General features: G+C 37.8%; 1 protein-coding gene across 1 annotated transcript in view; it reads left to right on the top strand.

Moving 5' to 3' along the window:
- Positions 1-18,058, top strand: part of grm4 (glutamate receptor, metabotropic 4) — a 177,872-nt gene that overhangs the window by 136,642 nt on the left and 23,172 nt on the right. The window contains exons 7-9 of the mRNA XM_039693054.2: positions 3,040-3,240; positions 9,109-9,245; positions 13,203-14,138. Of these exons, the coding sequence (XP_039548988.1) occupies positions 3,040-3,240; positions 9,109-9,245; positions 13,203-14,138 (1,274 nt within the window). The remainder of the gene's footprint in view (positions 1-3,039; positions 3,241-9,108; positions 9,246-13,202; positions 14,139-18,058) is intronic.

Here is an 18,058-nt window from a genome sequence, read left to right as displayed (position 1 = left end):
GCTTTGTTTAGATAAGAAAAGGTTTGCAAATGTAGGAAGAGAAGGGATATGGATGGGTTTGTCTTGGACGAACATGCAAAGAGTATTGAGTAAAAGAGGAAACCAGCCTTTTGAAATTTCAAACAACAGTAAAATACTGCACTAAGCGGCATTGACCTGAAAGGAAATCCTATTGTATGGAGTAATGATTGTTCTTTCAGTTTTTGCAGTTGTTTGAAATATTGTAAAAGTACTGTAAACGTATGGCATTAGCTCAGAATGACAATGTCGCAGGCTTTATTCTAAAGAGTGTACCCTGCAATCTGCCAACCTGACATCTGACAGCTATCTCTCCGGTTTGTTCTGGCAGGGTCATAATTGAAACAGCTCCTTTGCAATTAAGACCTTACAAAAAAAAAAACATGCTGAGCAACTCCAGCACTAATGAATATACAGCTGTCTTGCATGATTATATGAGCGCTCAGAGATAATTAATCTTGCTTGCTCTCTCCATGTCTATTATTCCACCCTCGTGTGTTACCAGACCTCTTTCATTTATACGTGGCATAAAGAGCAAGATATGGGACTTGGATAACTGAACATGTGAGATGACAACTCGTGGCATACTGTATATTTGATTATTTTCTTCCCCTTTCTATTTAAAGGACAAGTTCGGTATTTTACAATTAAAGCCCTGTTTTAAGATCGTCCCTGATGAAATGGAATAGTTCAGATTGTTTTTTAGACAAATGCTCCTGTCACAAGAATTTTTGGATTCTGTGTTAGCACCCCCCCCCCCCCCCCCCCCCCCCCCCCGTCTTTGTAAACTAAAGTTTTATGCGTTTTTATGAATGATTGTTCGAGTGCACCTATGCTTTCATTATAAAGGTGGGGGGTGCTAACACAGAATCCAAAAATTCTTGTGACAGGAGCATTTGTCTAAAAAACAATCTGAACTATTCCATTTCATCAGGGACGATCTTAAAACAGGGCTTTAATCGTAAAATACCGAACTTGCCCTTTAAATACTATTTAACAAGCCCTGTCGAAATTATTTCAAATACAACCTTTTACACTACTGTACAGTACTGTAAGAAGTCAACTGGTTGGGTTGCCCCTCCTTTTAATTTAATTTTTATTGTATTATTTAATTTTTAAAAATATATATATTATTTAACTTTAATTTTATTTAACTAATTTCAACTTAGGCCCTGTTTACACAAGGACGGTCGCGGGTGAAAACGTAAAAAAAATATTTTATCGGATGTGCCTTTCGTTTACACGGCAAAAGCTTTTTTGGGGCTTGAAAACGTAAAAAAGTGAAACCACCCTCCAGAGTGGAAATCTTAAAAACGCTCCACCGTCTCGTTCCCGTCTAAAGAGTAAAAATGCAAGATTCTGCTAGACAGTGAAGGTTGTACGCAGGTGTGCGGAGTTGGTGTTGTTGTGTGGCAGTGCTTCACATTGCCACCTAGCTGCCTGGAGTGCATACTACATCGAATTTCACACACTTTTGCGTCACCATATGCACGCGGTTTTCCCACCCATAAGGCTCGTCTAAACGCAGAATAAAAAGTGATAACGCAACGCCACTTTTGCTTTTTCTCTTCAAATCGTTTCCGTGTAAACATAGCCTTAAAATGACTTCGAATTTTTAAATTGAATCTTGTATAACATATAAAGTCTAAGTTGGTGAGTCAAAGCAATTTAAAAACATATGTTGTCATAACTTATTGATCTTTTAATTTTTCATAGTGTGGTAAGAAAAAATTTTTTTGTAACATTTTATTTTAAATAATGTTTTATTCATTCTATTTTATGTTCTGCAATTATTTATCTAGTAATATTTGTACTGTAAGCATTTTATGCATTGCTTTTAATTGGTATAATGTAAGAAAAAAAAAAATATATATATATATGCGCCTTTCGGTGAATCACATAATTAATATTCATGACAAGCTGTGTCTGAATATACATTTTTATATTATATCATAATTGCCACTATGTTTTAGGCCTAATTTTGAAAGATTTATGACAAAAATGCTAGAATGATGCTTCCTTACATATTCTAATGGCTTCTCAAATTAGTGATCCGTAGCAACTAGGCATTTAAAATTGTCATACTTGTGAAGAGAGCTTGATGAGGTTTATAAATGTGCATTTTTTAGATCATTCCTACATCCCTGTAATGGTTTTAAAGCTCTGAAGTCTTACTACAATTCCATATGTGTCTATTATCAATATGATAGGATGATAGAACACTGAGATGCTACCTTAATGGATATGTGCTCTACTTTTCGACAGAATTATGTTCTATGTGTTTAAGAACCAGGTTTTGTCATTGATCAAGAAATTGCTTACTGTTTGTTTTTAACCATCTCCATCCATGTAGGAGCATTCACTTTCAATGTACATTTTGTCTTCTTTATTAAAAATATTTTTTTTTACTTTCATGCAACTGGAACAACATTTCCTGAATGCATTCTGAACAATTTCTGTTGTTGTTGCTGGCGTGCTGATTGATTTGATGTGTAAAGATTTACCCTAACACCACTGTACACAATGCTTGTTAAAGAAGCGATGCGCTCTAAATTATTATATATTAAATTGTCTTTATCAGTTGGTAAATATTACAAGTATGTTCTTCTTGTCCTCAAAAGCTGTTTGCTTAATACTTCAATTAATTTGTAAATATTTTATAAAATAAGACACATTTGTGTTTGGCTCAAAATGCAATCTTGAGGAAGGAACAGTTTAAATAGGTTGATTGCATCACATTAGAACTACTATTATTGTATTGTAAAATAATATTTAATTGACAAAATAATTACCGATACAAGTATATTAAATTCAGAGATTCACCAAAAGCCTTGCCTTATGCTCACAGCTGGTTTCACAGTGAGGTTGTGAGGTGGCAAGTAACTCCGTATAGAAAGCATCAAGCTGTGCAACATCAGCCGCTTCCAGTACTCTCCTAGACTAGAGTAAGTGTGACAATTCAGTTCAAATCTAATGACACTTCAGTCGATGTTCATGCAAACGTTTTCTTTCATCTGTCAGATCAAGAGCGGATCGGAAAAGACTCGTCCTACGAGCAAGAAGGAAAGGTGATGTTCGTGATTGACGCAGTGTACGCAATGGCACACGCCCTCCACAACATGCACAAAGACCTGTGTCCTGGCAAGGTGGGACTTTGCTCCAAAATGGACCCTGTTGATGGAACCCTCCTGCTAAAGTACATCCGCGCTGTCAAGATTTCAGGTAAACGGTTCACCTTCTGTGTTACCGCTCTTCTGTTTGTCCTTCCACAGACCTACCAGCACAAAGCAAACATCTGCGTATGGGTGCTTAAGAAAAGGGATTTTTGCATAATTATCCCTTACGGTGAATTAAAGTTTCTTCATCGCAGCACAACAATTTTAAAAAGGCTCTCTCCCAGGAGACGTTTTTTGAAAGCTGTCCAAAACGGTCCTTTTTCTAAAGCCCCACCCTGGTTATAAATTGTCAACAATTGGTTTTACAAAGATTAGCTGCTGTAATGGATTAGAGTTGTGAGAAACAACAGAAGCCCTGAGGAAGGGCTGACTGCTCCCCAGAAAAGTATTTTGATATGTGCTTAGTGTACCCAAGCCAAGGTTCCTCCAGAGCCATGTATGTGTTAATTAAAGCAGTTTGCAGTGTGCTCACAACACCCTTTGGACATGTTCTTCCTGGACTATCAATGGCAGTATGACTAATTAATTTACTGAGTATTCACAATTACTCGGAGGACCATGATGATGTGGCCTACAGTTCTGAAGTGTAACCGGCTAATAGAATATGACTTTCGGGGTCATTAAAAAAAAAAAATCAACTGGGTCAACTGTTATGCAAATTGATCTGTCACATGCTTCTCTGACCAAGTGCCCTTCAATCATTAGTGCATTTGATTAAATGATTGTCTAGTGAGCTTTTTACTGAGTCAATAGCGTCTGCTTTTGAATAGGCCATAACGTTTTTCCAGCAGAAAACATGCAGATCTAACTGAATTAATGAAGTGCCTGACAATTACCGCGGTTGGATGTTAGCTCAGAATATAAACACTTGATTGGGGAGTTCTTCGGGAAACAGTTAAGAACTGAAGTTATAATTAATTATACTCAGTGGTCGAACAAAGTCGGTAATCTGTGACAGCAATTTTGTGCTTTTCACATTTATTCAGGTCTTGGTTTGTTGTTGGTCTGATCGCTTTAGCTTTGATATCTAGCTTATTATGTCCATTTTTCCATCAAACAAATGTCTGACTGACTTGTTGAAACACCAAGCAGACTTTGGTTGTTTCTATGTGAGAAATTGACAGTGCATCAAAAGTGATGGTTCTTTTAAAGATTGCTAAACCTCGGAAATTTTGAAAATCCAGTGAGTAGCTTTTTCCTTTCAAAATGCTTTTTCCTGTATACAATACTGTTTGAAAATTTTAATATCTAATCAAATGTAATTTATTTCTGTGATTATTGCTGATTTTTTTTTTTTTTAGCAGAGATTATTTATTACACTTTTCAGTGTCACATGATCCTTCAGAAATCATTCTAATTTGTTGCTGTAACAGTTGCTTAATGATGTTTTTGTGGCACCGTGACATATTAATAAGGATTATGATGAATAGAAAGTTCACAAGAACGGCATTTATTTGAAACAAACATTTTTATAACAATGTCTGTTAAAAGTCTTTACTGTCACTTTTGTTCAATGCATCCTGGTTGAATAGAAATATTAATTTATTAAAAAAAAAAATCTTATTAACACCAAACTTTTGAACGGTAATGTGTATATAAATATTAGTGGCTATTTGCAGGATTGAATAAATTTAATTTGTTTTGTATATATTGTGGGACACTTAAAAGCTTAAGTTAGAAGAATTGTTTGTGGATTTAATGGATTTCGAATTTACTTGTTCAATTTGTTTTATTATCTGTGATCTACGCAACAAAATTGTTTCTCTGCTAAACTTGATTCCTTTACTTTTGATTAATGCAATTCTCTAAAATGTGTAAGCTACTTGATTTAAATTATTTAGGGCGAATGTGAACCCAAGTAGCCTTCTCGAAAATGTTTTTTTTTTTTTTGCTGAAAATGTAGTTTCTACCAGCTTTGCTTGGGTCTTAATGAGGAGAGTAAAATATTTAAATTACATGTTATTTTATGGGTTTTTGTGCAAGATGAGAAAAGGGGGAGACTTGATAAATAGTGTTTAATGTTCAGTTATGTTAAAATTATGCTAATGTTATTCTTGAGTTGAAAGAGGCTCTACTACAAGCACTTCTATATATCTTACACTTCTAACCCTATTTACAGCAAATCAGCAGCTTTTGTATTACTTTGAGTCCGTGTCATCCTATTACTGTTAATGAACAGATATGTTGATAATTATAAGAGTGTTCAGAATGCAATCAGTTTGCAACACTTCTCCTGCCAGTTCAGAAGTGGCCATGGCAGACGTTAGCAGCAGCTGAGCTGGCAGAGATTTGTTTGCTATATTATAACCATGGGCTTGATGAGAGGGGCAGTTTCGCATTTGAAACAGCTTTGGCTACACACAGCAGGTCTCAAATCTCACAAAACTGTCTAGTAACTCAGCATTGCTTGTTTCCAGCGCTACTTTCCACACATAACCCCATCCTCCTCTCTTGAAACGACTTTGAGTGAGGTTAGTTGGAGACTTCAATTGGCTGAGATTAAAGGCGGCCCCATCACTCTTCAGAATGGTTTCTTCTTTGTAAGTCTACTGAGTGCGATGACCTTTAAACTGCTGGCTTTGCTCCCAAAGCTCAAATTGCAGGTTTCCTCCATATTGTCTTTTTTAACAACATAAATTACTGCCAACATGGGTTTTAGAGTTCTGCTAATGGATGGTAGAAAATGACAAAACACTTTAGCTTTCAGTTTCAGTAAAATGAATCTTATAAGTTTGTTTTGAATTTACTTTGAGTCCTAGATATCACATAATACATTATTTTCTAAGGCATTTTTTATATTAAAGGTAGGGTAGGCAATTTCAGACAGGCTAGCAATAGCAAGCCTTAGTTTTGAGAGCATAAAATCGCGCCCTCCCTTCAGAACGCTCTGCAAAGTCGCCACTCCTTCAAAACACATGAACGCACACAGCAGAGTTTACAAAGTGAGACGAGATGGCAATATATTACCTCATATCTCAAAGCACATATAATTACAATAATAGTAAACATAAACACCTTACAGAGCTCTTATTTGTACCAACTGTCTGTCTGTCTGTCTGTCTGTTTGTAGTTTTGTCCATCCATCCATCCATCTGTCTGTAGATCTATCTATCTATCTATAAATTAGGGGTGTAACGGTACACAAAAATCACGGTTCGGTACGTACCTCGGTTTTAAAGTCACGGTTCGGTACGTTTTCGATACAGCAAAAAGAAAGAATGCCAGAGAAATTTCCTATTTGTTTAAAGAAAAAATATTTTTAAATAAGTGAGTTTTCCTACAGTAGATCTTGAAACTTTCAGGTTTATAAATGGGGCTCATCTTTGAAGGATGAACGAATAATGTTTTGGTCATCACATTAAAAATAACTTTTAAACATATATTTATTTAGATAATGTTTGAATTTTGAAGTGCTGGAAAAAGATGTGTGAAGTACTTGAAAGCATTTCACCATTCCAGCCAAACTGGTTCCAGTTAGTGTTACTATATTAAATCCATGGTGAATGTTGCTGGTCTGTGGACGAAGGTATTACTAGTTCATTCACGGCACAATGTTTCTCCTGGTTTCCATGACAGCGCTGTTTGATCTAATAGAGATCTACGGTTAACAACGGAGAAATGTGAATGCATCTCACTAGATCTCGCAGCGATGTTATTACCTCAGTGGCGAATTCAAATGTTTTCTTTACCGGATCTCTTAGCGCTGTGTAGTAACAGTGTTGCTTGATCGAGATCGGCTCGCGCTGCACAGATGTTGCTGGTCCGAACTGATAAACGATCCATGAAGCACATAACGAGTAGCGCAGTTTCGTTCTGCTTTGCCATTTGATGTTGCACAACGTTGTGTTGGCCGCGTCACACGAATTTTGCCGGCAGGAAAAATGGTCCAAGCAATCGTTCGGTTTGTATGCGTACCGAACCGGAAGCCTCGAACCGAAACGGTCCAATACGAATACATGTACCGTTACACCCCTTCTATCTATCTATCTATCTATCTATCTATCTATCTATCTATCTATCTATCTATCTATCTATCTATCTATCTATCTATCTATCTATCTATCTATCTATCTATCTATCTATCTATCTATCTATCTATCTATCTATCTATCTATCTATCTATCTATCTATCTATCTATCTATCTGTCTGTCTGTCTGTCTGTCTGTCTGTCTGTCTGTCTGTCTGTCTGTCTGTCTGTCTGTCTGTCTGTCTGTCTATGTGTCTGTCTGTCTGTCTGTCTGTCTGTAGTTCTGTCTGTCCGTCCATCCGTCCGTCCGTCATGGTTGGAGAATGATCTCTTGGCTGAGTTGTAAGCCTTCTCTCTGGAGCTGGAAGTCTACCTTTGTTTCTCCCTGATCCCATTGTTTGAAGTACTGCACAATGTCTCATCAAATGAACCTCAGATGAAACCTCAACTCAACCCTTTGATGCTGTGGAGTACACTTGCGGCTCTAATAAGGATATATGTCTTGGGACAGTTCATTGTTTAGTGCCATTTCCTGGTAGAGTCAGAGCCCTGTACTGCATGATGAAACAACGTAAAATAATTGCCTTGCATGATTAATTTAAATACTCTCCTCCCATACATTTTCCGTCTAAAAGAGAAACGCCTATAAATGCATATTCAATATGGTCAGCCACAAAAATAATCGTGTCCATACCTTTTAAGGACTAATTTTTCACTGCATGTCTTTAGCAAGTCCTTGCAGTAGCTTTTTAATGGCTAAAGAGGGTTTGCGCTGCCACAAACTTAGTAAATCTGACCTTTAGTGATTTACTGTGGGAATATCAGTCATTTCATGTGCACTCTCATGTTTTGATGAATATTTTGTCCTTATGAAATTCTCATAATCCTTTACATATGTCTACATTATATGGTGTGCTGCACCGGCACCAAGCATGGCTGTAAAAAATCTTAAACCCTTAATCCATTGCGGTTGACTCATCAGAGTTTGAAATAAGCCTCTTGCAGCTTCCAAGCCTGCACAAAGAATGGATATTCATCAACAGAAATCCACCATTGCTGATAATCAGTGAGAATTTCATGTTGATTGTGCCTCAGAATAGTTATAACCCAAACACGAGTAGTGAAAACACAGTTTCTTGTGCTATTGTTTGGTAGATCCGGCTGCACGGGGTCCAGGGAATTAAGTTGGACACGGTCAGGTGCTTGGAATACAGATAGCTTAACCAAAACTTTAAAGCATGAGACAGCAGGGTTTTCCACAGAATAAGGCACCTAATCTAAAATGCATCATGGGATGCAGCCCCATTGTTATCCTGTCCTCCTCGCCTGCCTCCTTCCATAAGCTATTGCTCTGGCAAAATAGAAACTGCACTCAATGTACTTGAGGTTAGATATCTGCAAAGGGAATTTCAGCTTGTGTATACGGAGCCAAATAAATATGACCATGCATGTTATACTAAGCAGTGGGAATGCAAGGTGTATTTTTTCGTTCTGTTTCGGGTTTAAATGAGGTTCTTTATTTCTCCTTTAGATACAGTGCTCATTGTTATATTATAAATAAGGGGTTTTAAAAAACTGATGGCTATTCAATATAGTGTAATATAGCATTAAAAGCCTCTAAATCTATGTATTTTGCAAATGTTGTATTAAATTGACAGCAAGCACATTTAGTGCAGTTCAGTTTTAGTTTCAGTTTCCAGCTCACCATCAATCTCAGCTGAATTTTGTTCACGGATTTTGGACACTGTCCTGGATGTGTCCATACATGAGCGGTTGCTCATTAATGTGAAGGTATATGCCGAGATGGGCATAATACATGGAAATTTATTTCAAATAAAAATGCAAAATAGTGTGTGGAAAAGTATTTCAATACAAAATATTGTGTGAAAAATGGTGTTGGACACTTTTTGCATGTCTTAATCAGATTTCTCTGCTCACATATTCAGGAATAGCTGGCAATCCGGTGCAGTTCAATGAGAACGGAGATGCCCCAGGACGTTATGATATCTACCAGTACCAAATAAAGAACACAACAGCTGAATACAAAATCATTGGCCAGTGGACTGACCAACTTCACCTAAATGTAAGCTTATTCAAGATTATTTAAAAAAAAATAATAATAATGTTTCCCCCTTGTTTATTCACTCTCATGCTGTTCCAAACCTGTATTTTGTTATTACATTCTCCTGTGGAACACAAAAGTACACATTTTTTCAAAATCTTTATCAGTTGTTGCCATACAGCAACAGTAAACAGTGACTGAAAAATAGCTTTTTCAAGATCCAAACAGGGCAAAACATTCTTTTTAAAAGTGTGTGTGTGCAGTCTTCCGAATAGCTTTGTGTGAAAGACAGACTAAAATAATGCTATAATACTCTGAAGGTCACATAAACTGATTAAACCTAACTGCACGTTGGTCAAACTAGATCTTAAGTAGGGCTGAACGATTAATTGCATTTGCGATAAAATCGCGATATGATGAAACGCGATTTTGTAATCGCAAGAGCTGCGATTACACTGGTCACGTGACACGCGAGAGAAAAGCAGTCTGCAAGATAAAGCATCAACTTGCCACGCTACGCGTTCTGGCGTTCAGAAAAGAACAGTTTGTGTTTAATGTATGTGATATTGTGTTATTTATTCTCTCCTCAACAATTCTGGATCGATTCAGAGAATTTCAGAATCGAGTCTGAGCTTAGTTTTTAAACACAGATGCGTGATGACGCTGCGCGTGCTTCAGAAACGAACCGTGTTCTGAATCTGCTTGCTTCTATTTTCTCTCTCTCTCACTCTCTCTCTTCCTCACTCACACACACGACACCGCTCGAACCTTCCAAAACATAGTAACGTTATTTCATAAAGTTCGGGATTGAACCGAATTACAAGGACATTCGCGGGCTTCATTGAACAGGTTTTGCCGCTTTGCTTGATGTTATAACGTTACACTTGCAGTGCGCGTTCTCTCCCGCGGGAATTTTCTTTACAAATGCTTCACAGAGGCATTATTTATGTCTTTTGGAATGCAGTTGGCTTATATTAAAACCATGAAAATCACTGAGAAGGCTGCTTTCATTTTAAAATACTAACGCGTGCTTTGTGAAGAGCGCTCGTGCATGCGGCCGTGAGTGACTCATTGGTAAATGTACTTGCATGTCAAAATGCTTTTATGACGCGAAATTGATGTAAACACGGTCAGTTATATCTTAAACCAACAGGACAAACCACATTTACAATTTCAAAAGAGATATATGCATTAGTGTGAATGCAGCTTATCGTATTTAAACTGAGGGGAAATCACTCCAGCTCTTGAATGAAAAACATTCAGACAGCCTACTGTTAAATACTGAGACCACTCTGTTTATTGCTTGTAATGTTTTTTTTTTTTGTTTCTCTTTATTTACTAGCTTTTATATTTTGAAGCTATATTATTTTATATAGCCTATTTAACTAATTGGTTTAATTAAAAAAAATGTATATTTATTTTTTTAAAGTATGTGTTTTTACACATGCAATTAAATACATATTTTAAGAGTTATTAAGATTAATTAATAAGAAAAAAAGTAGATCGGATCATGAGCTATCTAAAGATTCCCATCCCTACTGCAGTGTTTCCTCTACATTCATTCTCCCGTGGCGGGCCGCCACACTTAAAATCCTCCCGCCACGGCTGCAGCTTCTCAGTGACGTCCGATATTCTGCATAGTATTACTATGTTATTTTGTTAAGCCCCACTAAAGGCATAAAAAACTTAATAGCGTAAAGCACAATCAAGTTTTCACCCTATATTCCAAGACTTCTAAAGTCATTGTATAATGTGTAATTTTAGTCGCTAAGTTAAAGTTAACGGAAAGTCATCTCGCCTCAGTCATTCTTCATTCAGAATTCACACAGCGCGTCGCGTTCGTTTGCGACACGACGACACTCTCTTCAAGGTCAATATTCCCATTATTATACTTTATTTGTAGATAAAGCATAAAGTAGATGGTTTTCATAAAATGACTTTATCTTGCTGGAGTGGAGTTTATTGCCCTTTCACATTCCCTTCTCCCGGGTGTATGTGAGATTACAGCATAGAGTCGAGAGAGTGCTATTGTTCTTCATGCGCACTGAAATTTAAAACTGTTAAAAGAAAAGGCTCAAAAAACTGTTGCATATAGAATACACTAAGCATTAGTGCTGCACGATTAATCAAATCGCAATCGTAATAGCGATCTCAAACCTATGCAATTATTTAACGCAAAATGCCGCGATTTTATATGAAATAAACAAATTAGGGCTATTAACGCAGCATCTCTTCATTTTTGTCATCCTTTGACTAGTGTTACACGATCCCGCTCTTATTCGTGCAAATGCCTTTTCGCATTTTGCACGACAAGAAGTGAAAAGCTGCCTGTGAATGCCCTAAATGAGACTCGCAGAAAGACGCGCGCCATAATGCGCATGCACTGACGCGTGCCAGAATACAGTTCTCTTTCGAGCTTGAACGAACAATAGCACACACAATTATGCCAAAATGTCGTTTTGTCGAGTATCTTCATAACGTAAGAAAAGTCTTATGGACGAAAAGATTTGTGCTATGAGGCGCATGTGAGATCCGCGTCTCGGCAACGGGTGCTCTTAAAGCGCCAGCAGCGAATAAAGCGTTCTGTCAGTAAAGTTAAAAGAACAAAGGGAAATTAGAAAATATTTACTGATCTTGACTAAAGAACTTTTGTAGCTTTAATAAGGATTATTCTATATATAATTTATAATTCATGCAGCGCAGACTGTTTGATAACTTTATTCAATTTCTGTATCCTACCTGTTAAGACAGGAAGGGCACAGGTAAATATGGTTTTTATTATGGGTTTATGTGGGGATTGTTTGAAGTTCACTTAATTTAAAAGTTGTTAAAAAATTTTTTTAGCCTAATAATTTTTTTTAAAAAGTTAATAGCTTTCACTGTAATGATGGTTTGGTTGGTTTATTGATCATTATAGGTGTTATCAATCATTTAGTTGTTGTTTTTAGTTTGAGTTGAGAAATAAACATTAATACACAGAATGATCACTAAGCTGTGTGTGCATTTTACTTTAGAACCAAGCAAGTTGGACTCATGAAAGCATTTTATTATATCGGAATCGCATATGCAATATTGACCTCAGTAATGGCAATATGACATTTTCCCCAAATCGTCCAGCCCTACTAAGCATATTATAGATCTAATCCCTTCGCTATGTTCTTTTCAATGTGAAGCGTTGCGTGCTGTGACTTGGTGTTGCTTCAAGTGCATCATTCTGCACACGGGATGCGCATGATCGATTATAATACTTTGGGGAGATAAGGGGGCGTGGCCTAAGTGAAAATATCGGGGGAAATGGGCCTGCCCCCACAGCTTGGAAAAATCCTAGAGGAAACACTGCTACTGTACAATGATTTATTGCTTGTCTTTGTCGACTAATACAGAAGGTAAATAACTTTTTTATTTAAATCGCATATTAAATCGCAATCGCAATATTGGTTAAAAAAATCGCAATTAGATTATTTTCCAAAATCGTTCAGCCCTAATCTTAAGTTACAGTCTTAACATAGAGGCTAAGTTTATGCCACAGGATTTAAAAAAAACAAATAACACTTTACTGTCAGTGATGTTAGTATTAGTATAATAATTATTAAATAAAGTCTTAAATTTTGATCTCTACCTCTAACATGGCTTCAGAATACAGTGCAAACCTTTTTTACAACTACTGATCACTTTAAACTGTCGTTTTATGTCTAACAGTAATAGCTGCACAATAAATCCTCTCAAAATAAAAACAGCATATGGTGTTGGAAAGACATAAGGATGATAGTTTTTCCACTTTTTGATGAATGTTACGCGCAAATCACTTATGAATAAGGATTGAATTATAGCCTTGAGGAATACAGTTTAAAATTGCCCCTTTGAGATCCCCAAGAATTAATTTAATGAGTCAGTGGATGAGGAAATTTGAGATGTTAAACATTGTTTCCTGTCTCTAGCCGAGGTGAATGGTAAATAGTGTTTGCTTTTGTGATTTAGATGCGGACGATGCAGTGGCCAGGTGGAGGGAAGCAGGTGCCGACTTCCATCTGCAGCCTGCCCTGCAAACCCGGGTGGCGCAAGAAGATAGTTAAGGGCATTTCCTGCTGCTGGCACTGCGAGCGCTGCGATGGTTACCAGTATCAGGCCGACCTCTACACCTGCAAGATGTGTCGATATGATTTAAGACCAAACAAGAATCACACAGGCTGCCAGCCCATCCCGATTGTGAAGCTGGAGTGGAGCTCGCCGTGGGCCGTTATACCGGTCCTGATCGCTATTGTTGGCATCATGGCCACCCTTTTTGTGGTGGTCACCTTCATTCGCTACAACGACACGCCAATCGTTAAGGCATCCGGACGTGAGCTCAGCTACGTCCTCCTCACTGGAATCTTTTTGTGTTACGCTACCACGTTCTTGATGATCTCGACCCCAGATGTAGGGATCTGTTCACTGCGGCGAATTTTCCTGGGTCTTGGAATGAGTATCAGCTATGCGGCGCTGCTCACCAAAACTAATCGGATATATCGGATTTTCGAGCAGGGCAAAATGACGGTCAGTGCCCCACGCTTTATCAGCCCAGCTTCGCAGTTGGTAATCACGTTCAGCTTGATATCCGTTCAGCTCCTTGGGGTGTGCATCTGGTTCGCAGTGGACCCTTCTAAAGCTTTCATTGACTTCGAGGACCAGCGCACGGTAAATCCAGAGATGGCACGTGGAGTTCTTAAGTGTGACATATCAGACTTGTCGCTCATCTGCCTCCTGGGATACAGCATGTTGCTGATGGTGACGTGCACCGTGTACGCCATCAAGACGAGAGGTGTGCCCGAGACCTTCAACGAGGCCAAGCCCATCGGCTTCACCATGTACACCACCTGCATCATCTGGCTCGCTTTCATCCCCATTTTTTTCGGGACATCGCAGTCGACGGAAAAGGTAAGAGCAGACGAGTGAGCGCAACTCCTCAAGACCTTGCAAATCAAGCGTTTTAAAGTAATGACAGCATTTACCGCCTCAGCTTCCCACAAAACATGCCATTCAGCAGGCTCCATTTTCAGCAAAAAACAGACCAGCAGGAACAAATTGACTATGTTCATTTTGGCTTGAGATCAAGCAGAGCGGTAAAACAGACAGTTTATTTCAAAGAGAAATTGAGAATCATGAGGTTTTGCGCTATAGCGAAGGTCTCACGTGGTTTCCTTCGAATATTGAAAAGGACATGTACGGCTGGGAAAAAAAACTAAAAAAAACAAAGGCACTCTCTTTTGCCAATCCAGCACTCCTCTCAAAGATAAAAGAGACTTTGAAAATAGCAAGGAGATTGAGCGTCAGCTTTTTGTAGATGATGTAATCAATTGACAAGCACCAACATACCAGAAAAAAAAGGCTCTGCTCTTCATTTTGAGGCTGAATTAAATGTGCAACTACCCTGGCATTGGCTGCATTACTCATTTCAATTAGAAAACCTGGAACCTTCTGTTTCTGAAGCTTAAGATAAGGGCTTTCTCCTTTTTCAATTTAAGTTTTATTTAATTAGTGTCTCCCTTAGCAAAGGCTTGAACAAGCAATTTCAGCAATATGAGTATTGTTATACTTGTTGGTAGGGAGCCATTATTGCTTTAAACTCAGTTTCCCACTGCGCCTTTTAAACCACCGTTTGAATGACTAATTTAGATATAAGATTGTATGAACTGACTTTGGTAATTGCATGCTGCCTTAGACTAGTGTGTGCCTACACCAATCAAAAATAAACAAATAGAAAAAAATCATGACGTAACCCTCTTTTGCAGGGTCTCTCTTCCCTTCTCTTCTTACCAGAATCTGCTTTTTTATCTGCATGTAAAATATTTTTCCATGAATGAATTTACAGTATTCAGTACAACTTTTCAGTACAATTTTCTTTGAGTGTAGTCTTTGAACCATATTGCAATTAGTGTTGATCATTTGAGTGATGGGAATGTATTCTTGTCTCAAATGTACTTTGGAGTGCATTTAGAAAGTTTTACGGTCGGATGGCTATGATGAGTTAAAGGGTCAGTTCACCCAAAAATGAAAATTAAGTCATTAATGACTGACCCTCATGTCATTCCAAGCCTATCTTAAACACAGTTTAAGATATTTTAGATTTAGTCCGAGAGTTTTCTGTCCCTCCATTGAAAATGTATGTACAGTATACTGTCCTTGTCCAGAAAGGAAATAAAGAGATCATCAAAGTAGTCCATGTGACAGCAGTGTCACAGTTAGAATGTTTTGAAGCATCAAAAATACATTTTGGTCCAAAAATAGCAAAAAATGTGACCTTTATTTAGCATTGTATTTTCTTCCGATTCTGTTGTCAATCTGCGTTCAGTGACTCTGATGATGCATGACGCTGCTGACGTGTTATCAGAGCGCCCAAGCTTTGTTTAACAGTCTGAGAGAGACATGCTGTAAACAAAACAATCTTCGCAAACATGTCTAAGGATTTCGACACGGATGAAGACGCGCAAGACTTGCCCAGCCATATTTATTTGAACCTGAATACACGGACGCACCAGATACACGTCAACAGCGTCTTACAGCGTCACTGAGCGCAGATTGACAACAGAAACGGAAGACAATACAATGCTGAATAAAGTCATAGTTTTTGTTATTTTTGGATCAAAATGTATTTTCGATACTTCAAGGGTTAGTTCACCCAAAAATGAAAATCCTGTCAGTATTTACTCACCCTCATGTTGTTCCAACCCCGTAAGACCTTCGTTCATCTTCGGAACACAAATTAAGATATTTAGGATATTAAAATCGCTCCTGCATACAGTCCATAGGCTTCTTGAGGGACTGGCTCTTGCTGTCCCCGAAAAGTAATTGAAGACATCGTTAAAATAGTCCAAGTGACTACAGGGACTCAATCTTAAGTTTATCAAACGACGAGAACACTTTTGTGCACAAAAAAACAACAAAAATAACGACTTTATTTCAACTATTCACTTCCTTCTCCATAAGCCTGTAGTCCGTTAACGTAGTGTGATTGCGTAGAGCTACGTCACACGTAGGCTCACTATTGGCCGACGCTGGTCATGTGTGTGTGATGCGTGTGACGTACAACAACAGAAGCTTACGCTATTAAACTAGTAACCTGACTCGCGCAGAGGGAGAAATAAACGAATAGTTGAAATAAAGTCGTTATTTTTGTTGTTTTTTTGCGCACAAAAGTGTTCTCGTCGTTTGATAAACTTAAGATTGAGCCCCTGTAGTCACTTGGACTATTTTAACGATGTCTTTTATGACTTTTCGGGGACAGCAAGAGCCAGTCCCTCAAGAAGCCTATGGACTGTATGCAGGAGCGATCTTAATATCTTAAATATCTTAATTTGTGTTCCGAAGATGAACGAAGGTCTTACGGGGTTGGAACAACATGAGGGTGAGTAAATACCGACAGAATTTTCATTTTTGGGTGAACTAACCCTTTCAGAACATTCTTACTAACCCACTGCTGTCACATGGACTACTTTGATGATGTCTTTATGTTTTATTTCTGGACAAGGACTTTATACCACACATACATTCTCAATGAAGGGACAGAAAACTCTCAGACTGAATCTAAAATATCTTAAACTGTGTTCCAAAGATGAACAGAGGTCTTACAGGCTTGGGACGACATGAGGGGTGTCATTAATGACCTAATTTCTGGGGGAAAAAAACCCTTTAAAAAAAAATCTAATTAAAAATGCGTCATGTTACTTTGAGCACTTGAGTGATGGCTCGCTTAAGTTTTACAACTTTAGTTTTATGTCGAAAGATAGCAATTCAGTGTGCTATTGAAGTTGTTTAAATGGGTTTTGACATTCTAATTGCAATGTTATGGCTGATATGATATCCCAGTTGTTATATGAGAAAATGAGCAAAAAATCTACTATAGTCCTGATCAGATCATTACAGTATTGCTGGTTTTCAGTTTCCCAGCATGAATAAATTAAACAGTTGCGTTTTTCTTTTTTTACTTCTGGTTTATTTCAATTCTGTTTAAAAGTGGCGCACTATGATTTTTGTACAGTAATATAGTTACCATAGAAAATGATGCTTTTAATTTCAGTGACATTCTGAAACACTGAAAGTGTTATTCACTCAAAGCCTATCAATCCTCTCATGGTGTAATCAGAGTTTGATGTTGATTCTGCTCTGTACATCTTAGGACTAAAGGAAAAGTTTTAGCAATTAGCTTCGCATGGAAAATAAAGGATGCGTCATATGATACAATCCCAACACTGTGTGCTCAACAAACAGTGTTTTCAGAGGGGAATTAACATATCAAAACAAGAGCACCTCACAATCATCCAGGCTGGCAAGCACAATAAAGCCTGGCGAGTCAGAGATGACATGTCTTTTTAGAGCAATTAAATGCCTCACTTCCTCCTGGCCTGTGATTTACCTTATCTCTCTGCCTGTGCACTTGTCACACGATTTCTGCCAGACTCCTCATCAGCATGCCGGCTCCATCAGTTGTTTGTCATCTTATGTCAAAGTGAATAATGAATGTCTTTGGAGGCTTTCTGGAGCATTTGAATGTGGGCAGCTGGTCTGGTCTCTGCTGAATATGATCAGCCTGTCAAGTGATTAATCGCGAGGTCATCTTATTGTGGTTTAACCAAAAGATTTTTTTTTTTTAAATGAGCTAGTAGTCTGGCAGGTAGGTCTCATTGTGGTCTAAGGGTTTTAGCATGTTTCCTTCCTGGATTTTTTAAGGATCCAGATGGATTTTTGATTGCTTTGTTGGGTAAAATTGAAAGCATGCCCGAAATCTGATCATTGAAAAAAAAAAAAGCCTGTATAAAAAATTCTAAAAGAGAATCATGATCATTTTTTGCATCTTAAAA

The sequence above is a fragment of the Pimephales promelas genome, chromosome 8 (assembly GCF_988280905.1).
Source record: "Pimephales promelas chromosome 8, fPimPro1.hap1.1, whole genome shotgun sequence".
NCBI lineage: Eukaryota > Metazoa > Chordata > Actinopteri > Cypriniformes > Leuciscidae > Pimephales > Pimephales promelas.
Note: the sequence above shows the minus strand (reverse complement) of the source record. Positions and strands in the feature narration are given on the sequence as shown.